The 16,717-nt window shown below is 37.2% G+C and overlaps 1 protein-coding gene across 1 annotated transcript; it reads right to left on the bottom strand.

Annotated features, from left to right (window-relative positions):
- Window positions 1-3,596: 3,596 nt before the first annotated feature.
- cited4a (Cbp/p300-interacting transactivator, with Glu/Asp-rich carboxy-terminal domain, 4a) lies at window positions 3,597-8,176 on the bottom strand. Its single transcript, XM_051136744.1, has 2 exons — window positions 8,023-8,176; window positions 3,597-6,348 (listed from the first exon to the last, which is right to left on the bottom strand). The coding sequence occupies exon 2, from the start codon at window positions 6,336-6,338 to the stop codon at window positions 5,616-5,618; it is 723 nt and encodes a 240-aa protein (XP_050992701.1). The 5' UTR covers window positions 6,339-6,348; window positions 8,023-8,176; the 3' UTR covers window positions 3,597-5,615.
- Between the last annotated feature and the right edge of the window lie 8,541 nt (window positions 8,177-16,717).

The raw sequence follows: 16,717 nt of genomic DNA, 5'->3' as shown, positions 1-16,717 counted from the left end.
ATATTTGATTGACAATAGAGAAAATGCTCTCAGAATGTCCTCAAGATGTTATTTGTACTTAAAAGTCATAATGTTGAGAGGAAACGTTTTAGAATATTACAAATAATGTTATATTCTGGGTGAAAATAAAGAACCTTTTAAAGGGTACATTGGATGCCCATTTTCCACAAGTTGATATGATTCTTTAGGGTCTTAATGAAAAGTCTATAATATACTTTGGTTAAAAATTCTCAATGGTAGTGTAAAACAACACCCTTTTCCTTGTCAAAATGAGCTCTGCAAAAATAATCCCATTCGGAGGGATTGTTCCTTTAAATGCTAATGAGCTCTGCTCGCCCCGCCCCTCTCTACCCTCTATGGAGTGACAAGCTGCTCCCAGAGATTGTTTGCTTTAGCTGCATTTAGCGCGTTTAGCCGCGAAACTTGCTAACTAGCACGTTATTAGGAAAGGTGATTGCAGAGATTCATAAAAACCCCTTATACTGACTTCTGCTGTAGGTGAAGCTGGATCACGAATGATTTGCGCGAACATAGACGTATTTATGTAAATCGGGAGGTCCATTCCCTTCACAAACAAATGTAATCTACTGCATCTTCAGCGGCTCAGATGTCGGGACTAAATGACGACCACTATGATTTGTACATACACTGCCAACACACATTAATGTTCAAACAACATGAAAAAGTGAGCTTTGCATCCAATGACCCCTTTAAGAAACGTTTTTTTTTTTTTTTTTACGTTATAATCATGATAATATAGTAAGCAAATAAACTGTACAAATATATATAATGTATAACTGTACATTCAAATAACATATTTTGTGTGAAAATAAAGTAAAAAAATGTTTTAAGAAGTGTTTTTGTAACCTTCAAATGACATTATAATCATGACAAGAAGACTGGATATTTTAATATTTTAGGAACATTTCAAAACAATGTTCCCACAACGTTCATACAACCTAAATTTGTCACACTTGCCAAATTTTTTGTCAATTAAGAGAACAACACAAATTCAGAAATGAATACATAAAACACATTCTGTATTAAGCAGAAATGACATGTGTGAGCTTTTAGCATCATTATCATACAGTATATTCAGTCTGTTCGATTTAATGAGTATCATATTCATGATAACCATGGCTAGATTCAATAATAATAGTTCTAACAGGTTATCAGACAGCTATCCACAATTATTAATCTCAGTCATATCTAACTTCACAGTGCTCAGGCTAATAAACTTGCACTGTTTCAGATGAGTTGCAGTCTGGTTTGAAGGAGGTGCTAGACAGTGACATTTCATGGCTGTGACTGCTGACTGTGATTTGATTAACATGCAGTGTGGATTTGCAATAATTCAGTGATATATAGCACTAATTACTATTCCCTTTATACATATGGGTTTGATGTTTATAGTTACAAGACATCTTGTTTGAACATGAATGCAGGGTTTTGTAGAAAAGCATTGGCTAGTATTGGTCTGGTGAATACTATAGTACAGTTTGGACTGTCCATATCCCGTGTCTGGTAACAGGTTTCAGCCCATCCCTGTTTATGGATTTTATGTAAATGGAGTCTGGCTTGTTTGACACAGAACAAAGCAATAGACTGTGAGCAATTGTCTGTCAGATGAGACGCACAGACCTGATCCCACAGAGTAAGACGGATTAGATCATCGGCTATGGGAACATCCACTCTCAGATAACAGATCTGCTCTAAAATCCGAATAGTCACCTGTAAATGAGACACCTGGAACGATGTGAATAAAGCAAAACACTGCAACGGAGCATACCAAGAGAATTCAAAAAGCAATAGTTCACCCAAATGGAAAGTCACTGTTAATTTACTCACCCTCAGGCCATGCAAGATGTAGGTGACTTTTTTTCTTCAAAAGAACAGATGATCTTTAGCTGAAACTGTGGTCCTCATGATATGCAAGTCAAAAAAGCAAATACAGGAAACACACAACTAATACTTGTGGCTTCTGACGACATACTGGGATTTTATGCAGTCAAATGATCAGCTTGCAGAAAAGGAGCATTATTTACAACATTATTACCTGCAGTCCAGAGCCTCAAGCTTTTTGACATATGATGACGAATGTGCGATAGCAAAATCATTACTGAACTGATGCCATTGTTGTTTACAACAGAGAGGAAGGATGTGTGTGCAGACCAAACACCTTCAAAAGCAGTTTACCACCAGCAAGTAAAGCAGTTTAACAGAACCTGGCATTGTAAAGGCTAATGATGCCACAATCTGCACACGTGTCCTCCCTCTCAGTAAAGCGTTATTTTGCTACCACACATATATGATCATGACAGGAAGCTTGAAAGAAAGAAAGGAAACCATTGCACAGACTGTTTGTATTGCTTTATAAGACCTAAATATATCATATATTGTTTTAATTTTGTGTTTCCTGTACTTTCTTTTTTGGCTCTGAAAGTTACGGCACCCATTGACTTGCATATTATAAATCACTTAGGACCATGGATTCGGTTAAAAATCATCTTTAATATTCTACTGAAGAAAGAAAGTCACTTACATTTTGGATGGCTTGAAAGTGAGTAAACTAGCAGCAAATTTTCATTTTTAGGTTAACTATCCTATTAAATTAGAGGTCCTTTAAAAAAACACCTGAACCAGCTAATCAAGGTCTTCAGAATCACTCAAAAAGTCACAGGCCAGGGTTGCAGTCTGGAAATAAGCTTTGCAGGACAGTTTATCAAATGTGTTTATACATGTGATTCAGAGAATGAACGTACACACAAAAAATGTGTGTACAACTCTTTCAGATGTGAAATTTATAAATTACAGATGATCTTGAAATTGTGCGCAGCTAAATGGTTTCAGATCTCCGCCTTGTAAACCCTGCCTAATTAATGTCATTAACATATAATAGAGCAACAACATCCAAATCATATACCTGAGAATGGCGAGTCGCAAGAATTGCTTAGAATTGATTTCTAAATACCTGCAGTACTCGGACACTGAAAAGTGTGTGCATCTGCCTAGACGCTGATGTGATGCTAATCACTTTTCCACGTCAAAGACCGTTTTTTATAAATCTGAATGTTGACGTGAATTTTAGTATACACACTAAGATCAAATCTGTCCGTATGCACATTTTATAAATGAGGCCCATGGGCTTTAAATAAATGAGATGGTGCCTTAAGATTCCAAATATTTCTAGATGACTTTTAATGATTTATGGCAATAGTAAAGACCTTTTTTTTTTTTAATAGAATTTGTGTACTAATTTAACTGACATTTGCTACATTGAGAATCATTTACTAACGTGTGATTCTTGCCAAACTGTTTTGTTTATGCAATTATGTTGCAGTTGGCTTTTTCAACTTAAGCAAGCACAGCCACCCTTTTGGCTGCTCGTCTCATAAGTTTGTTCCATTCAGGACATTATATTTAGTTATGACAGTATTCAACTGAAAGAAAATACATTTTGATACTGTCAGAGATGTGTTTCCTATATATATACTGCATCACATTTCCCCAGTTGTTATTGTGTATAATGTTGAACTGTGTGAATTGTGTCACTAGCAAAATTAAATTAGACATGCAGTTACACTCACTGAAACCACTTCTTTAAATAAATATTTTATTTTCAATGAAAATAAATACATTTTCTTAAGATAGAATCAACAACATTTAAAAAAGCATTTGTGGGAGCATGGCGACAGTACATAGCACACAGTTTGAAAGAGAACATACAATCACACCTGCAAGGGACATTCTGACGCATCTGCGGGGTGGTTTGTGATTTACAGACTGACAAACTCAAGTAGCATTCTTTTAAAAGTTTCACATATTTCCTCCCTTTAACAAAACAAAACTTGAACATGATTCAGTCTCTGGGAATGTGGAAAATCATTCAATCATCAATTAAAAATCTACATATCATTCAATTCTAGATATGGGTTGTTTATAATCATCCAAGTTTCACAAATTACAGAATAATTGGGGAAAACAGTTCAGTCTCTACTGATATAAGAAATACAGCTGACGAAATCAAAGTCTGAAACTGAATTTCCCATTCCTTGTGCATCAAAGCCCTAAACAATCAGCCAAGATGGGAGTTGTAAAACACAGGATATGACCCATCAAGTTGTTTGTGCTTTTTTTCATTGGGTGGCAATTGTTCACAATCCCAAGCCGTACGTAGAGCAATTACCCGAGCTGGGGCGGGTAGAGTCGAGGGAGTTGAGCCCGGCTCTGGTGGAACAGATTAACCTACTAGTACTGTATGCTGTGCTATTTCCATACCAACCCAACCCCCACAGAGAACTCAAGAACTAGCAACATAACGACACAGGAAGTTCTCAAACCCAGCAGGGCAGCCGTTCCCAACTCTTCATTACACCCTGAGCGATAGCAAGCAAATGAACATGTCCATTTTGTAATTATCAGGCCATCTGAGATGACTGACCATGCTGACCTCAATTAACAAGAAGGTTGTAAGTGTAATTTAAAAATAATCAGGTTTAAACCTGCAGTGTTTGGGGAGCGAGGAGGGAAGCAACATTTTGCGCCCGTTTGTAAGGTTGGCTTAAACACACATCAGGAAATCGGTGCTATGGTTAGTGGTTGTTTCAAACAACAATTGAACGATCGACATTCAGGTTAATTTAGAAGCAAGTGGAAGGTTTAATTATTAATGCTGCTTAATGGAAACTGTGGTCTTCACTACAATATGAGCAAACACTACATAACAGCTGGAGTTTCGATGTCACACAAAGAGCATCCCGTTGAACACGGTAAGAATGTCTACAGTGAATATTTATCAATATCCGTTTAAAAAAACTATAAGGCAGTTCAGACTCATCAGCAGGGAGCACAGGCTCAGCATTTCGTAAGGGAGGCTACAAAACATTCCACCATTTTTCAGAAAACACAGAAATATTCCTGAAGGTTTCAAGACACATCCTATAGTGAATGTTAAGACACTCATTTTGGGTCTTATTCAGTCAGATGTAGCAAAAAAAAATGAGTGTTAAATGTGACACATTTTACATAGTAGTAGAATGGAAACACTGCACACAAAGAATGTTTCATACCCAACTGCTACCACTTCACCACCCCCTTACCATTTCAAATATCATTAAGAGCTACTGGAAAAACAACCCGTTTTGAAGTACCAGCCTTCAATTCCCACATAACACACTCATTCAAAGGTCTTTTATCACAAGGGGTTAGTTTGAGAAAAGGCAAGTCTCTATCACCACAGAGCACGTCTGCTTTTTGGTAGGTGTTATACATAAATACATTTCTAAATGCTATTGATTCTAGTTTCCTCCTGAGGAGGCAAAGCAGTTTCTGCAAAGTTCCAAGCAGACTTCTTTTTTCCACCATGAAGTTACATTCAACCCTGGGACACTTGGTCACGTCATTCCAGAATGGCCAGTGGGACAAGACAACACCTGCTGGCCAGAGCCACACTTCTGCTGAAGATCATCTGAGGAACATCCAGAACTTGAAATAAAGTGTGCACTAGCACAGCTTCACAGATACGGACAACATGGTTGTTTTGGCTTTTCTTGTCTTGCCCCAGCTCCTTTTTGGTGACCAAGTCTTTCTCTGATTCAAGGACCAGAAGCAAAGCTTCAGCAGCTGACAGTACTTGGTTGCTGCTTGCACACAAAGTCCGAGATGAAATCAAACTCGTTTTGTCCGAGGAAAAGCTCAGGAAGCTCTTGAACTCGGTCCAGGCCGAACTCCAGCACCAAGGACGTCAGAACCTCTTCATCAATCAAGTCCATGTCCATGACGTTGAGGCCCAACGCTGGCCCACCCATGCCCATCTGCATGCCTGCCAACTGAGCAGGACCCATTCTGTGCTGAACGTTTCCCATGTGATGCCCGTTCATGGGTCCGTGCGGGTGCCCGTGGTACTGCGTATTGAGTTTCTGAAGATGCATGCTCGCCATAAGCTGCTGAGATGCTGTAAGGCCTCCTCCACCCATATACTGCTGCGGGTGCTGGTTCTGTGGGTGCATATGATGGTGCTGGGTTTGAGGGTGAGCCTGCGGTTGCTGATTTGGACCTCCGTACATCATATTGGGCTGTTGCATTTGGTGGGGGTGTCCGCCGCTCATCTGGCCGTTGACCTGACCATTCATGGCACCGTTCATCATGTTCCTCTGCCTCATGGCCGCCTCCATGGTTGTCTGGGGCCCTCTGCCGTAGTGCATGAGCTGCCCATTGGGAAGGGTCCGCAGACCGGGCTGGTGTCCGTGCGGAGAAGGGCCGTTCATTCCCATGCGATACCCATGCAGGCCTCCGCCAGCAGAGCCGTGGGTCATAGGCATCATCATGTGTTCAGCCATGCCTTCTCAACTGCAGAGATATGAGAGGAATGGCAACAGTGAGGTGCAAATATTCAAGCAGGTTCTCAGTATCAGCTGACAAACACTTTCACTTTCTTGAAAACCATAGTAAGTGTTATACCAATATAAAGAAGTCTGGATAATCAATTTTGGCTTTAACGATCAGTCTAACATGCTTGTTAATCATTTACAATTGACCTTTATTGATTACAGTTGTAAAAAGACATACACATCCTTAAAACGAGAAAAATTTATTTGAATAGCACAATTTTCACAGATAATATATTGAATGAAAAAAAAAATAGCAAATTGTTTTTCCTTTTACTTGTTATAAGCTGAATTAAACATAAGCAAATATCTTGTTTTAGCTAGAGATATTAGGATGTGATATATTGATTAAGAAAATGTGTTTTGTTTTGATCATTTTATTTTATTATATTATTTTACTATTGTTGTTGCAAACTTAAAGCAGATACATGATGACTTGAGCCCTTTGCACAAGATATATTGCATTAAAGAGCAGTAAGGAGCATCAAGGAGCCGCCAAAAAGATCAAAACAATAACAGGCAGGGAGGTGGACAAAGTGTTCAGCAAACAAAGCCAACCCCCTGCCAGATACATGTGAGCAAGAGATAATGACAAAACCCACAAATGACTGGATCTACTCACATGACAGGGTAGTGTTTAGAGTTGTGAAATTATGTATTATATTATACTAGATCGTAAAGTACAATGCAGTTATAATCAAGTATTAATCTGCAGGCATACACCAACTGGTTATGATCTCTAGATAAAGCAAATATACATAACTTTAAGATAAAAAATAAAATGAATTCATCTTCCTAATTCATACAGTTGATAACATGTAAATGACTTTCCTTTTTAAAAAAAAAAAAACAGCCCTATTTATTGTCAGTAAATATCCTGTCCAGTGTTGTTGTCTTTCATCTCTAACATCAATAGCTTGAGGAGCAAATCAGAACATAAGTTTAAGAATTATTCACGTATTTTTGGAAGTTTACGGTTTTGTCTATGTCAACATTTGAGATAAAGACAAGAGATGAAAGGACAATGTCGTCTGGGGTCCACAGGAGCCTCACCTCTCTGTCTCTGTCTACATAAAACAAAGAATTTCTCCTCTTCTTTCTACTAAGATGAAATCTGTCTGTAACTGAAATATAGGCTACAGACTTTCACAATCTCTGTCGGACCACAGTGAAACTTTCGTTAAACATCAGCACGTACACTGCTGAATTTACTGTGTATTTAGAGGAAAGTTGAAGCGTCTCCTTGAGCGTTAATATTCAGATCGAGCTATGCATAGCAATAACGCAAATATATAGTGCAATACAAATATACACGTACACTTATGCGAACATAAATCATTTTCAAATACTGACACTTTAGTATTGCAAGTATAGTATTATTAATGCAATATTATCACACTGTGCATTATCTTGTTTTCTAAGAACAAAACTCGTGCTACAACAGTGCAGCATATTTTTTTTGAGTTGTAAGAACACTTAAATACCAGAGCAGAAAAGGAAAACTTAACCAATCCAACCATATGTCCATACAAATATTTAAATATCGATAATACATGCTGATATCAAAGATTACATTTACAAACAAAAGATCAAGCCTTCTCGTTACCACAGTGAAATCCATATAAAACACACATACCGTCAAATAGATGCTGTTGTTGTAAAGATGCTGTTCCGTGTTCTCGGTCTCTGTAAAGCAGCGCAGGTATCTCCAGCAACTGTACTCTAGTCTGAACAAGCTGCTGCTGCTGAGCGCTTTCTGGGTCAGCACAGGGATTACACACACATACATAAAGACAACCAGCGAGAGGGGCGGGGCAACGCAAGCCACGCCTCCCGTCTGCTGTAATTGGCTCTTCCTATAATCACAGACGTCACTGGCCAATTACTCACATGGCCCTCAGTTTTATGTGCACTGGCAAAGAATCTCCTCAGAGATCACACATCAACTAAAACATGACTCAAGAGTGCTGCTAGTTGTTTAAAAAATGTCTTTGATTCCATAAAGAAGCTTGATATTGTTAGTCTTAAAAGGAAATCTGTTTCCCCCCTTCCTAGTCATAATTTTCATTAAAAATCACTCACCTTTTTTATTTATTTATTTTTTTTTTTTTTACTTGTGGCCTGTTTACCTTTTATAATTTGAAGGTCCTAATTCTGTGCTGGAGCAGTGTTTATTTATGTCATAAAGAATGATCTATTGTATAGATGTATGATTTAAAGGCTACTCAACTTTACTGAACAGCCAGGATCAATTTTCATTTCAGACAGGTATTTTTAGTTTGACCTCTTATTTTTCATCTGTATGCAATTCTTATCTAATGCACTTCAACAGAAAATAGACCTAAAGCAGGGCACAGCCTTTTGTCTCTTATGTAAATGGCATATTTACCATTTTAAAGAGAGAGACAGGCTGCGAGAAGAAAGAAAACCTCCTGCTGGTGTGAAGCATGTGCAAATGGACTGACACCAGCAACATACAGTACTACTTATATCCTCACACATTCATATACGCTATATGCTATTGCACTGTTTCCCATGATTTGAATTACATTTTTGGATGAGCTTCAATCTGTCCCAAACGCATACCATCTGGACAAAAGGTAGTGCATTTGAGAAAGCTCTGATAAAATATATTTGTGTGTTGAATACTAACTCATAAACACTTTCACCTAAATGAATTCAAAACAGTTAGGAGTCATGCAGAAAACTCCTGGCAGGGTGAAATACCTCTATTTACTCACTCCTCCATTTCTAGAAAGGAATGTGGTTAGCAGAAGTGTATAATCTCTCTCTCTTTCTCTCTCTACATTCTCCTGTCCTTCTATTGTCTCCTTTGTCAGTGTGTAAATTAAGCCTGATTCAGCCTTGAACAGATTGAACAGTGTGTTCAGCTGACTTTGGCTTTGCACAGAATAGCCTACAAAAACCTGTTAAGGGACAAAAATTGTAATGAATTATGTTTAAGACAAGCATCAGTATTACTGTTGCTGACATTGGGGGTTTTGATTCAAATGTGTGCATTTTGTGCTGCAGATATGTATGCTACCACAACTTGTTGTGATTTTACTTTGCTAACCTATCCGATTTATGATTTTAGACTTACATTAAAGGAGCCATATCTAGGGAATATCCAGAATATCATAGATGGGCTCTTTTGACTTGCACCAGTATTTAATCACCTAGTAACCACCCTAGCAACTGCATAGCAATGTCTTGGCCACCACTTACAACACCCAGGGCCAGTGAATTTTTCATGGGCCATCACTCACATTTTCTTCATCATAAAGTCTCTGTGTGACAAAATAAGATTATTTTATGCTAAAGTTGTTCCTTTCATGTAGGTGTTCAGTGCTAAAACCAATTTCTTTTGAAATTCCTTGTGGGGTGTCAAAATGTGTCAAGAGCTAATGGCCTAACTAATGCAATAACAAGATAAAATTAGTCTTTCTTCTAAATCTGGACGTATTTTACCTCAGAGTATTGCAGTGGACCACAGTGGCCCATTTAGAGTGCACCATTTTACTCACATAAAAATACTCTGAGAAATAGCCTATGAAAATGAAAGAAAATTTGTAAACTGCACAGTATTCAAAGGTAAAGTGTGCATTTTTTTTTTTTACCACTAGTAGCACCAAATGGAAATACAAAATGATTGTGTTCAAACAGGTTTCCCAAACAGCTCACCACTCATCTCTCACATGGTTGGAGTCACACCCCATACCTGTAACATTACTGACATACTTACAGAATATGTCTTATTGTTGACTCTGCATATAGTTGACTAGGTGGAAGTATGCATACACATTTCACAGAAAGAGAGAGAGAAAACAATCACCTTTAAAGCTTTAAAAAGCTTAATTACAAAGCATTTACATTAGTCTAGGTGTCTCACTTACAACTGAGGCAGACAGCTAAGCAAAGTATCTACAAGTTACTTATGGAGAAACATTGTTTTTATAATTACATGAGTTGTGTTTCAGTTCATCTTATTAGTGTGAATATCACTAATGACTTCTTGTTTTGAATTGTTGAAAATAATTGTTTTAAAGTAACATTTCAGCACTCACATTGGACATAAAAATTGCTATTTATATCATATATGGTAAAACGGTGTTAACTGATATGTAATAGTATGTGTAGTAGTAATATATGGCTAGTAGGTTACAAATAGACAAAAGTTGTAAATAATTTATTGATTGGAATTATTACTATAATACGCACTGTTTTGTGAACCTTGTCAATCCACAGCAAATGTGATGCAAATATGCAAACTAAATGTATTTCTGAAAAGACAAGCTGATGTTCATTCATATTTTATTACAGGAACTGTCACTCTCCCATTATTATGACCCCATCCACTGTACTATATAGTAATAGTCTCACCTTCGTTCATCCTCTTTATTTATCCATATGATGTATGCCGTTTCCATGTGAAATATGTCCTTATAGCTCTAAAATATAAATGATTGTTATTGGCTTATGTGATTTAGTGTAAGCAAAAACAAGATTTGGAAGATGGATTTATGATGAACTTGCTCATTATTGGATTTTAAGTACAGCTCAAATAGCCTATAATCTCTCTTTCTTACTCTCACACTCATGCCGTTTTATTCTGTTCATTCACATGTCACCAGGCGTCAACATGATTTATAAAGTTATTCCAAAACAATTACAGACTAAGGCTAGCAAAATGTCATTGGGAAGGTAATTACAACCAACAGGTTCAGTTTGGGACTAGTGCTCCGTTTGACCTTCACCACTACAGAGCTGGAGAATGAAAGCATTGGTAGAAAGGTCACAGCGATGGACGGCCTCTTTTGACGCGTGTGGCAACACTGCAAATTATCCGTAGCAATTTGCAGGTGGTGTGTGGAGAGCATTTCCATATCAGTGCCTATATTTTCCTCTTTCACTCTCTCCCTCTGACATTTCATGAAAAAAGTGTCATGAATATTTTCACAGCTGTTTGGTTGTGTGTTTATATTGGTGTTTAGCACGCACACTCACAGGTCAGTACTGAAACCCACTGAGATAGATGTGGAGAGCAGAGCGGCTATGGAAACAAAGATGAATCAGTTGTTTTTATGGAATGTGGTGATCTGAGGTTTGGCTTTTACGGTTTTTGAAAGAGGGGGGTTGCAAAAAAGATTTTACTAACATTTCAAAGGAAGAAACATTTAAGAGCACTTACACCCTAGAGAAAGTGCTGATAGAGCATTTGGAGCACAAATACACTTGGTTTGTCTGTAAATGTAAATACAGCAAACTGGATTGTGAAAATACAACCATATACACTTGCGTGGAATTGTTTATGATCAAAGGATGCTTATGTCAGACTATTGCAGCAAAAATACCACTTGATAAATAGAAATGTAGTAAGATCTGCTTTAATACCACTTCAGTTTGTCATCAAGTGTGAATACGACAAACTGGATTTTTAAATACACAACTGTACATATCTGTCTGAAATTGTAACTGATTAAAGGATGCTTACATCAGACTACACTGCAGCAAAATTAGCACTTGATAGACATGATAGTGTAAGATCCACTTTTGTATCCAGTTTAGTCTATAATCAAGTGTGAATACGGCACAATTGTATACACAGCTGTCTGCTATTCAAAGAATGTTAAAGTCAGACTGCAGTGCAGTAAAATTAGCACTTGGTAGACATGATAGTGTAGAATCCACTTTGAAAACCTCTTTAGTTTATAATCAAGTGTGAATACAAAACAAAAAAACAGGATTTCCGAAAGCACAACTGTACACAGCTGTCTGCCATTTATCAAAAATACTTAAGTCAGACTGCACTGCATTAAAATTAGCACTTGAATCTGCTTTGAAAACCTGTTTAGTTTTTAAATCAAGTATGAATATGAAAAACAGGATTTCTGGAAGCACAACTGTACAAATATGTCTGAAATCTAACAAAGAATGCTTTTAAATTAGAGTATTAAAGTAAAATTAGCGCTTCATAGTGATAGTGTAGAATCCACTTCGACACCTGTTTAATTTGTAACCATGTGCGAATACGGCAAACAGGATTTCTAAAAGCACAACTGTACACAGTTGTCTGTAACTGTCATTTATCAATGCAAAGTTAATGCTTAAGTTAGTGTTGCAGCAAAATTAGAATTTGATAGAAAGTAATGTGTTAAATCTGCTTTGATACCGGAATATTTTGTGATCAAGTGTGAATATGGCAAATTGGATTTCCAAAAGTACACCCTGTTTAAAATTTTCACTGATCACAGGATGTTTGCATCAGACTTTGTTGCAGCAAATGCCTTTTCAGCTTGAGGACTGACAGAGTTTTGTTGTTGTTGTTGTTGTTGTTGTTGTTGTTGTTGTTGTTGTTGTTATTGTTACACAAAAGTATTTGCAGAATTTTCTTATGTAGAATGTAATGTATTTTGTGTATGTACCCTAAAGCCTAAAACATATTCTTGAGCACAGGCATATCTAGCTATGCTACAGTAGCACAACTGTACACATAAATGTTTTATGAAATGTGTCAGAGCACAATGCATATTCCTAGTTATTCTTCAGTTAACAAAAATATGTTAAAATAATGTTTTGCTAACATTAAGTTAACATTTTGTTTTAAGTTTAACTTTTTGGTTATGTGAACATTAAGGGAATACTGCATTTTATAATTTTGCAAACATTATTGGAATGTTACTTTTGAATGTTCTCTGAAACAATTAGTATCATTTAAACATCCAAATAAAATGTTTCAGAAATCAAACATTCCTTGGACATGAATGTTTGTTCATGACTTTGAGAAAATCTTTTCAGAATGTTAACCAAAGCTCTGAGAACATTCCTTGTTAGCAGGACTCTAGCAGATATCAGCATAAACCTTCTTCGACTATGGCTTCTTCTAACTAATGTCAAATTAACTAATGTCAACCGTTTGAAGAGTAAGGATCTTGCTGAGCAAGACAGATTGTGTAAACATATTTACAGCTATAGTAGTTACCTGAACAACAACATGTCCAGCATGTACAACAATGTAAAGTATGTATCTTATCTAAAACTTCCTGATGCTGAAGTTTTTTGAGGTAACATTGTAGATCTACATATTTAGCTCAGTTCCAGCCAAAGTATGGGATGACAGGTTGAGCTAGCCAGTTTAAACTTACTCCTATTCAGCTAGTTAACACATGTACACACACCAGCCTAGATTATCTCCAGTGCACGCTGCGTTCTGTACAAAGATCTCTCCACACCCCATCTGTTTATCAGCTCAGGGGGCGGAGCATCTCACCTGTTGCTTCAGGTAACCAGGATCAGGTCATGTTTGTGCCAAACTGCTTGAGCATGCGTGTCCATGTGTTTGTGTTTTTGTGAATGTTTATACCTGTTGTGTTTATGACTCAGCATACGCAGCAGATTCACGTTCCGCTGTTACCTTGCCACAGTAAGTGTGTGTGTGCATGTGGCTAGTTTGTGATTAGGGGAACGACAAGGAAAGAGACGCAAAACAAGGGAATGAGAAGCAAGGGGGAGGGGTGACGCCCTGCATGCCTGTGTCTCATGGTGTTAAAGTCATGTTTTGCTTCACTGGTTCCATTTGGCAGTCGTAGACCCCCCATATAAGTCTGTCTTCCCAAGACCAGCCTCCAAACTCTTGAGTATCCAATACTTGATGATGATCATGCACTTCCTAAGGAAAGTTCAACCAAAAATTAAAATATTATTCACTCACCTCCATTTGGATACAAAAGGAAACTAAGTAATAATAATTAAAAAGAACGAAAAAAAAAAAAAAGTAGTCCATACGGCTTGAACACTATATTACTGCATAATGACGCTTATGCAGTTCCTTAGGACAGTTCAAACCAAAAATGGAAATATTATTTTCTCACCTCACTGTGAATACAAGAGGAGAATAAAGAATGATAAAAAAAACAGTGGTCCATACGGCTTGAGCTCAATAATACAAGTCTTCTAAAACCGTTCAACAACATCGTACGAGGAACAAACTCTAATTTAAACTGCTATTTGCTGAAAATATTTCCTTCCGCCACAGATTGGCACTGAAAAAATCTGTCACGTGTGGTTTGACATCAGTTAAACTAAACAACATTACAGCTTCTAACCAAACATGATACGTCAAGTTCAATACATAGAAGTGCAACTGAAATTTGAGAACTACAGTGAATGAGAAGAATATTTATCATGCTTTTGAGGATACTTTTTGTGTACCAATGAAAAATGTTTCGGGTGGAATGATATGAGGATGAGTAAATGATGACAGAATTTTCATTTTTGGGTGAACTATCTCTTTAATACCAAATACCTTTAGACTTAACACAGCCATGTGAGCTCATCAAAATACTCATCTGAGAGCAATTCCAACCACAATAACAAAATAACACACTACACACCACTTCAATATCACGTAACCACCCATTCTACAGGGTGATTTGTATGACAACAAACGCTCATCTACAACAGCAAGCCATGCAATCTAAGTTTGGTTGACTTTGGTTGAGTTCTGTTGGGTTTGAAAACGCTCACAGATGTTGTGGTTGCCCATGCATTGGGCGATGCATATACATTCAGCATATAAATTGTGAAGTCTTAAGTTCACTGAGATCAAAACTGACCCAGTTTACTTTCTTTATTCTTTGATTTATTTATTTCTTTATTTTTATTACAAATGGTTAATCAGTTTACTTTATTCCAAAAACAAAGAGTTGTGTTCTCAACCAGTGTTTAATTCAACTTAAATGGGCCAAACTAGTGGAAGTGGATGGACTAATTACAAAGTAAACAACTCACCCACACATACGTCACTTTTGTTCAGAATCTAAACTAATATGAAATGATTTGAAACATATAATCTGTAAGTGAGCCAGTTTTTTGACAATTACATCAACACCTACATGCTGACACCTGTTGAAAATGTATTAACTAATGGTTTGAAAATAAAGTTAATGGATGCTTGCTGAAACCAAGGTGAAACATGCATTTAAGGCCAAAAAGAAATCAGTCCAAAATATCTGGTTTAGTCCAAACGTTGGTTTGCAAGAAACAAACACAATGAGGGAACTCATTTTAGAAGACACACCACATGAAGGAATGGTTTACTAAAGAATTAGAGAACAACTTAAAAAGGTTCAAGGCCCAGACAACACTGGAAATCTTCTCTTTAAAGCTGCTTTTCTGAGTTTTGACGATACGCTGGTCTCCCCCATGCCCTTCTTCTAAATACACTAGACGTGTATCCTCGCCTCAGAGCAGGTTCTCGTTTCTCTCCCCAGGATCCCATTAGCTATTCATAGCACTCAAGGAATGTGGTTTCCCCACCCCATGATTTGTTTGCTCTTTCTTTTTTCCTCCTTTCTCTCCACCCTGGCTCACGCTGTGTTTGTGCATGTGTGTGTGTGTGTGTGTGTGCTAAGTGCTGGGCAAGACCGGCTCTTGTCCTGGATCTACATCTGGCATTCAGTGTTCATGTAGGTCAGAGGCTGGTTATGACACATCGCTCAGTGAAGAGAACGCTGGACTCTGCTCAGTTCAGTTGCAAAACCCTTTCATGAAACATTACACAATACACATTCTCATTCTGCTGTAGAGCCCAACATTACTTCCATTTAGAGGTTTTAGTAGCAAACAGTAAATTGATGTGGCATAATGTTTGTCACAAAATCATTTCAACTTGTCCCTTAATTGTTTTCATTAACAAAAAAGCAAATGTTATGGTGAGACTTTTTCAATGGTTGCAAATGATGAGTTAAAAACGGAAATTCATCCCTGTCCATGTTTTAATGGTTGTCTTAGGGGCTGTACACATTTCAAATAAAGACAAAAAACTTTTTTTTTAATGCATACTGGCCATTCACTTAATGTTTCTGTCTGAATGTCAAAATCATGAGTTTGTGAAAACAGTGATGTCATACACATGTATTATGTGCCCCTTTAGCATATGCGCAGGCGCATAGTTTTACAAAGTAATTTTTAAAAAGTAACATCGCCAACTACTGGCCTGGCATAATACATAATACAGCATTTTTAGTCCTTTTCATGGATCAGTGTGAACAGGGATTGTTTCGACAACATTAATGTTTCCATTACCCTGAATTATAGCATCAGAAACAAATGATGGAAATGCCATATTTTGAAAATCCTTTTGTTCATAAAAAAGTTTTTACGGATACTTGAGCTGGTTTTTAACTAAATGCGAAAATGGGTTAATGTGAATAATTGAAGATGGAAAGGCATTTTGCCTTTCCATCAAAACAGTAACGTGACTTTGTGCAATGAGATGGCATAACCTGACTAACCAGTGGATTGAACTTGTTACACAGCATCTGAAATCT

The sequence above is a fragment of the Labeo rohita genome, chromosome 19, assembly GCF_022985175.1.
Source record: "Labeo rohita strain BAU-BD-2019 chromosome 19, IGBB_LRoh.1.0, whole genome shotgun sequence".
NCBI classification, from domain to species: domain Eukaryota; kingdom Metazoa; phylum Chordata; class Actinopteri; order Cypriniformes; family Cyprinidae; genus Labeo; species Labeo rohita.
Note: the sequence above shows the minus strand (reverse complement) of the source record. Positions and strands in the feature narration are given on the sequence as shown.

Excerpts from the sequence above, each read along its gene's own strand:
- cited4a (XM_051136744.1), bottom strand. The coding sequence starts at position 6,338 with ATGGCTGAACACATGATGATGCCTATGACCCACGGCTCTGCTGGCGGA.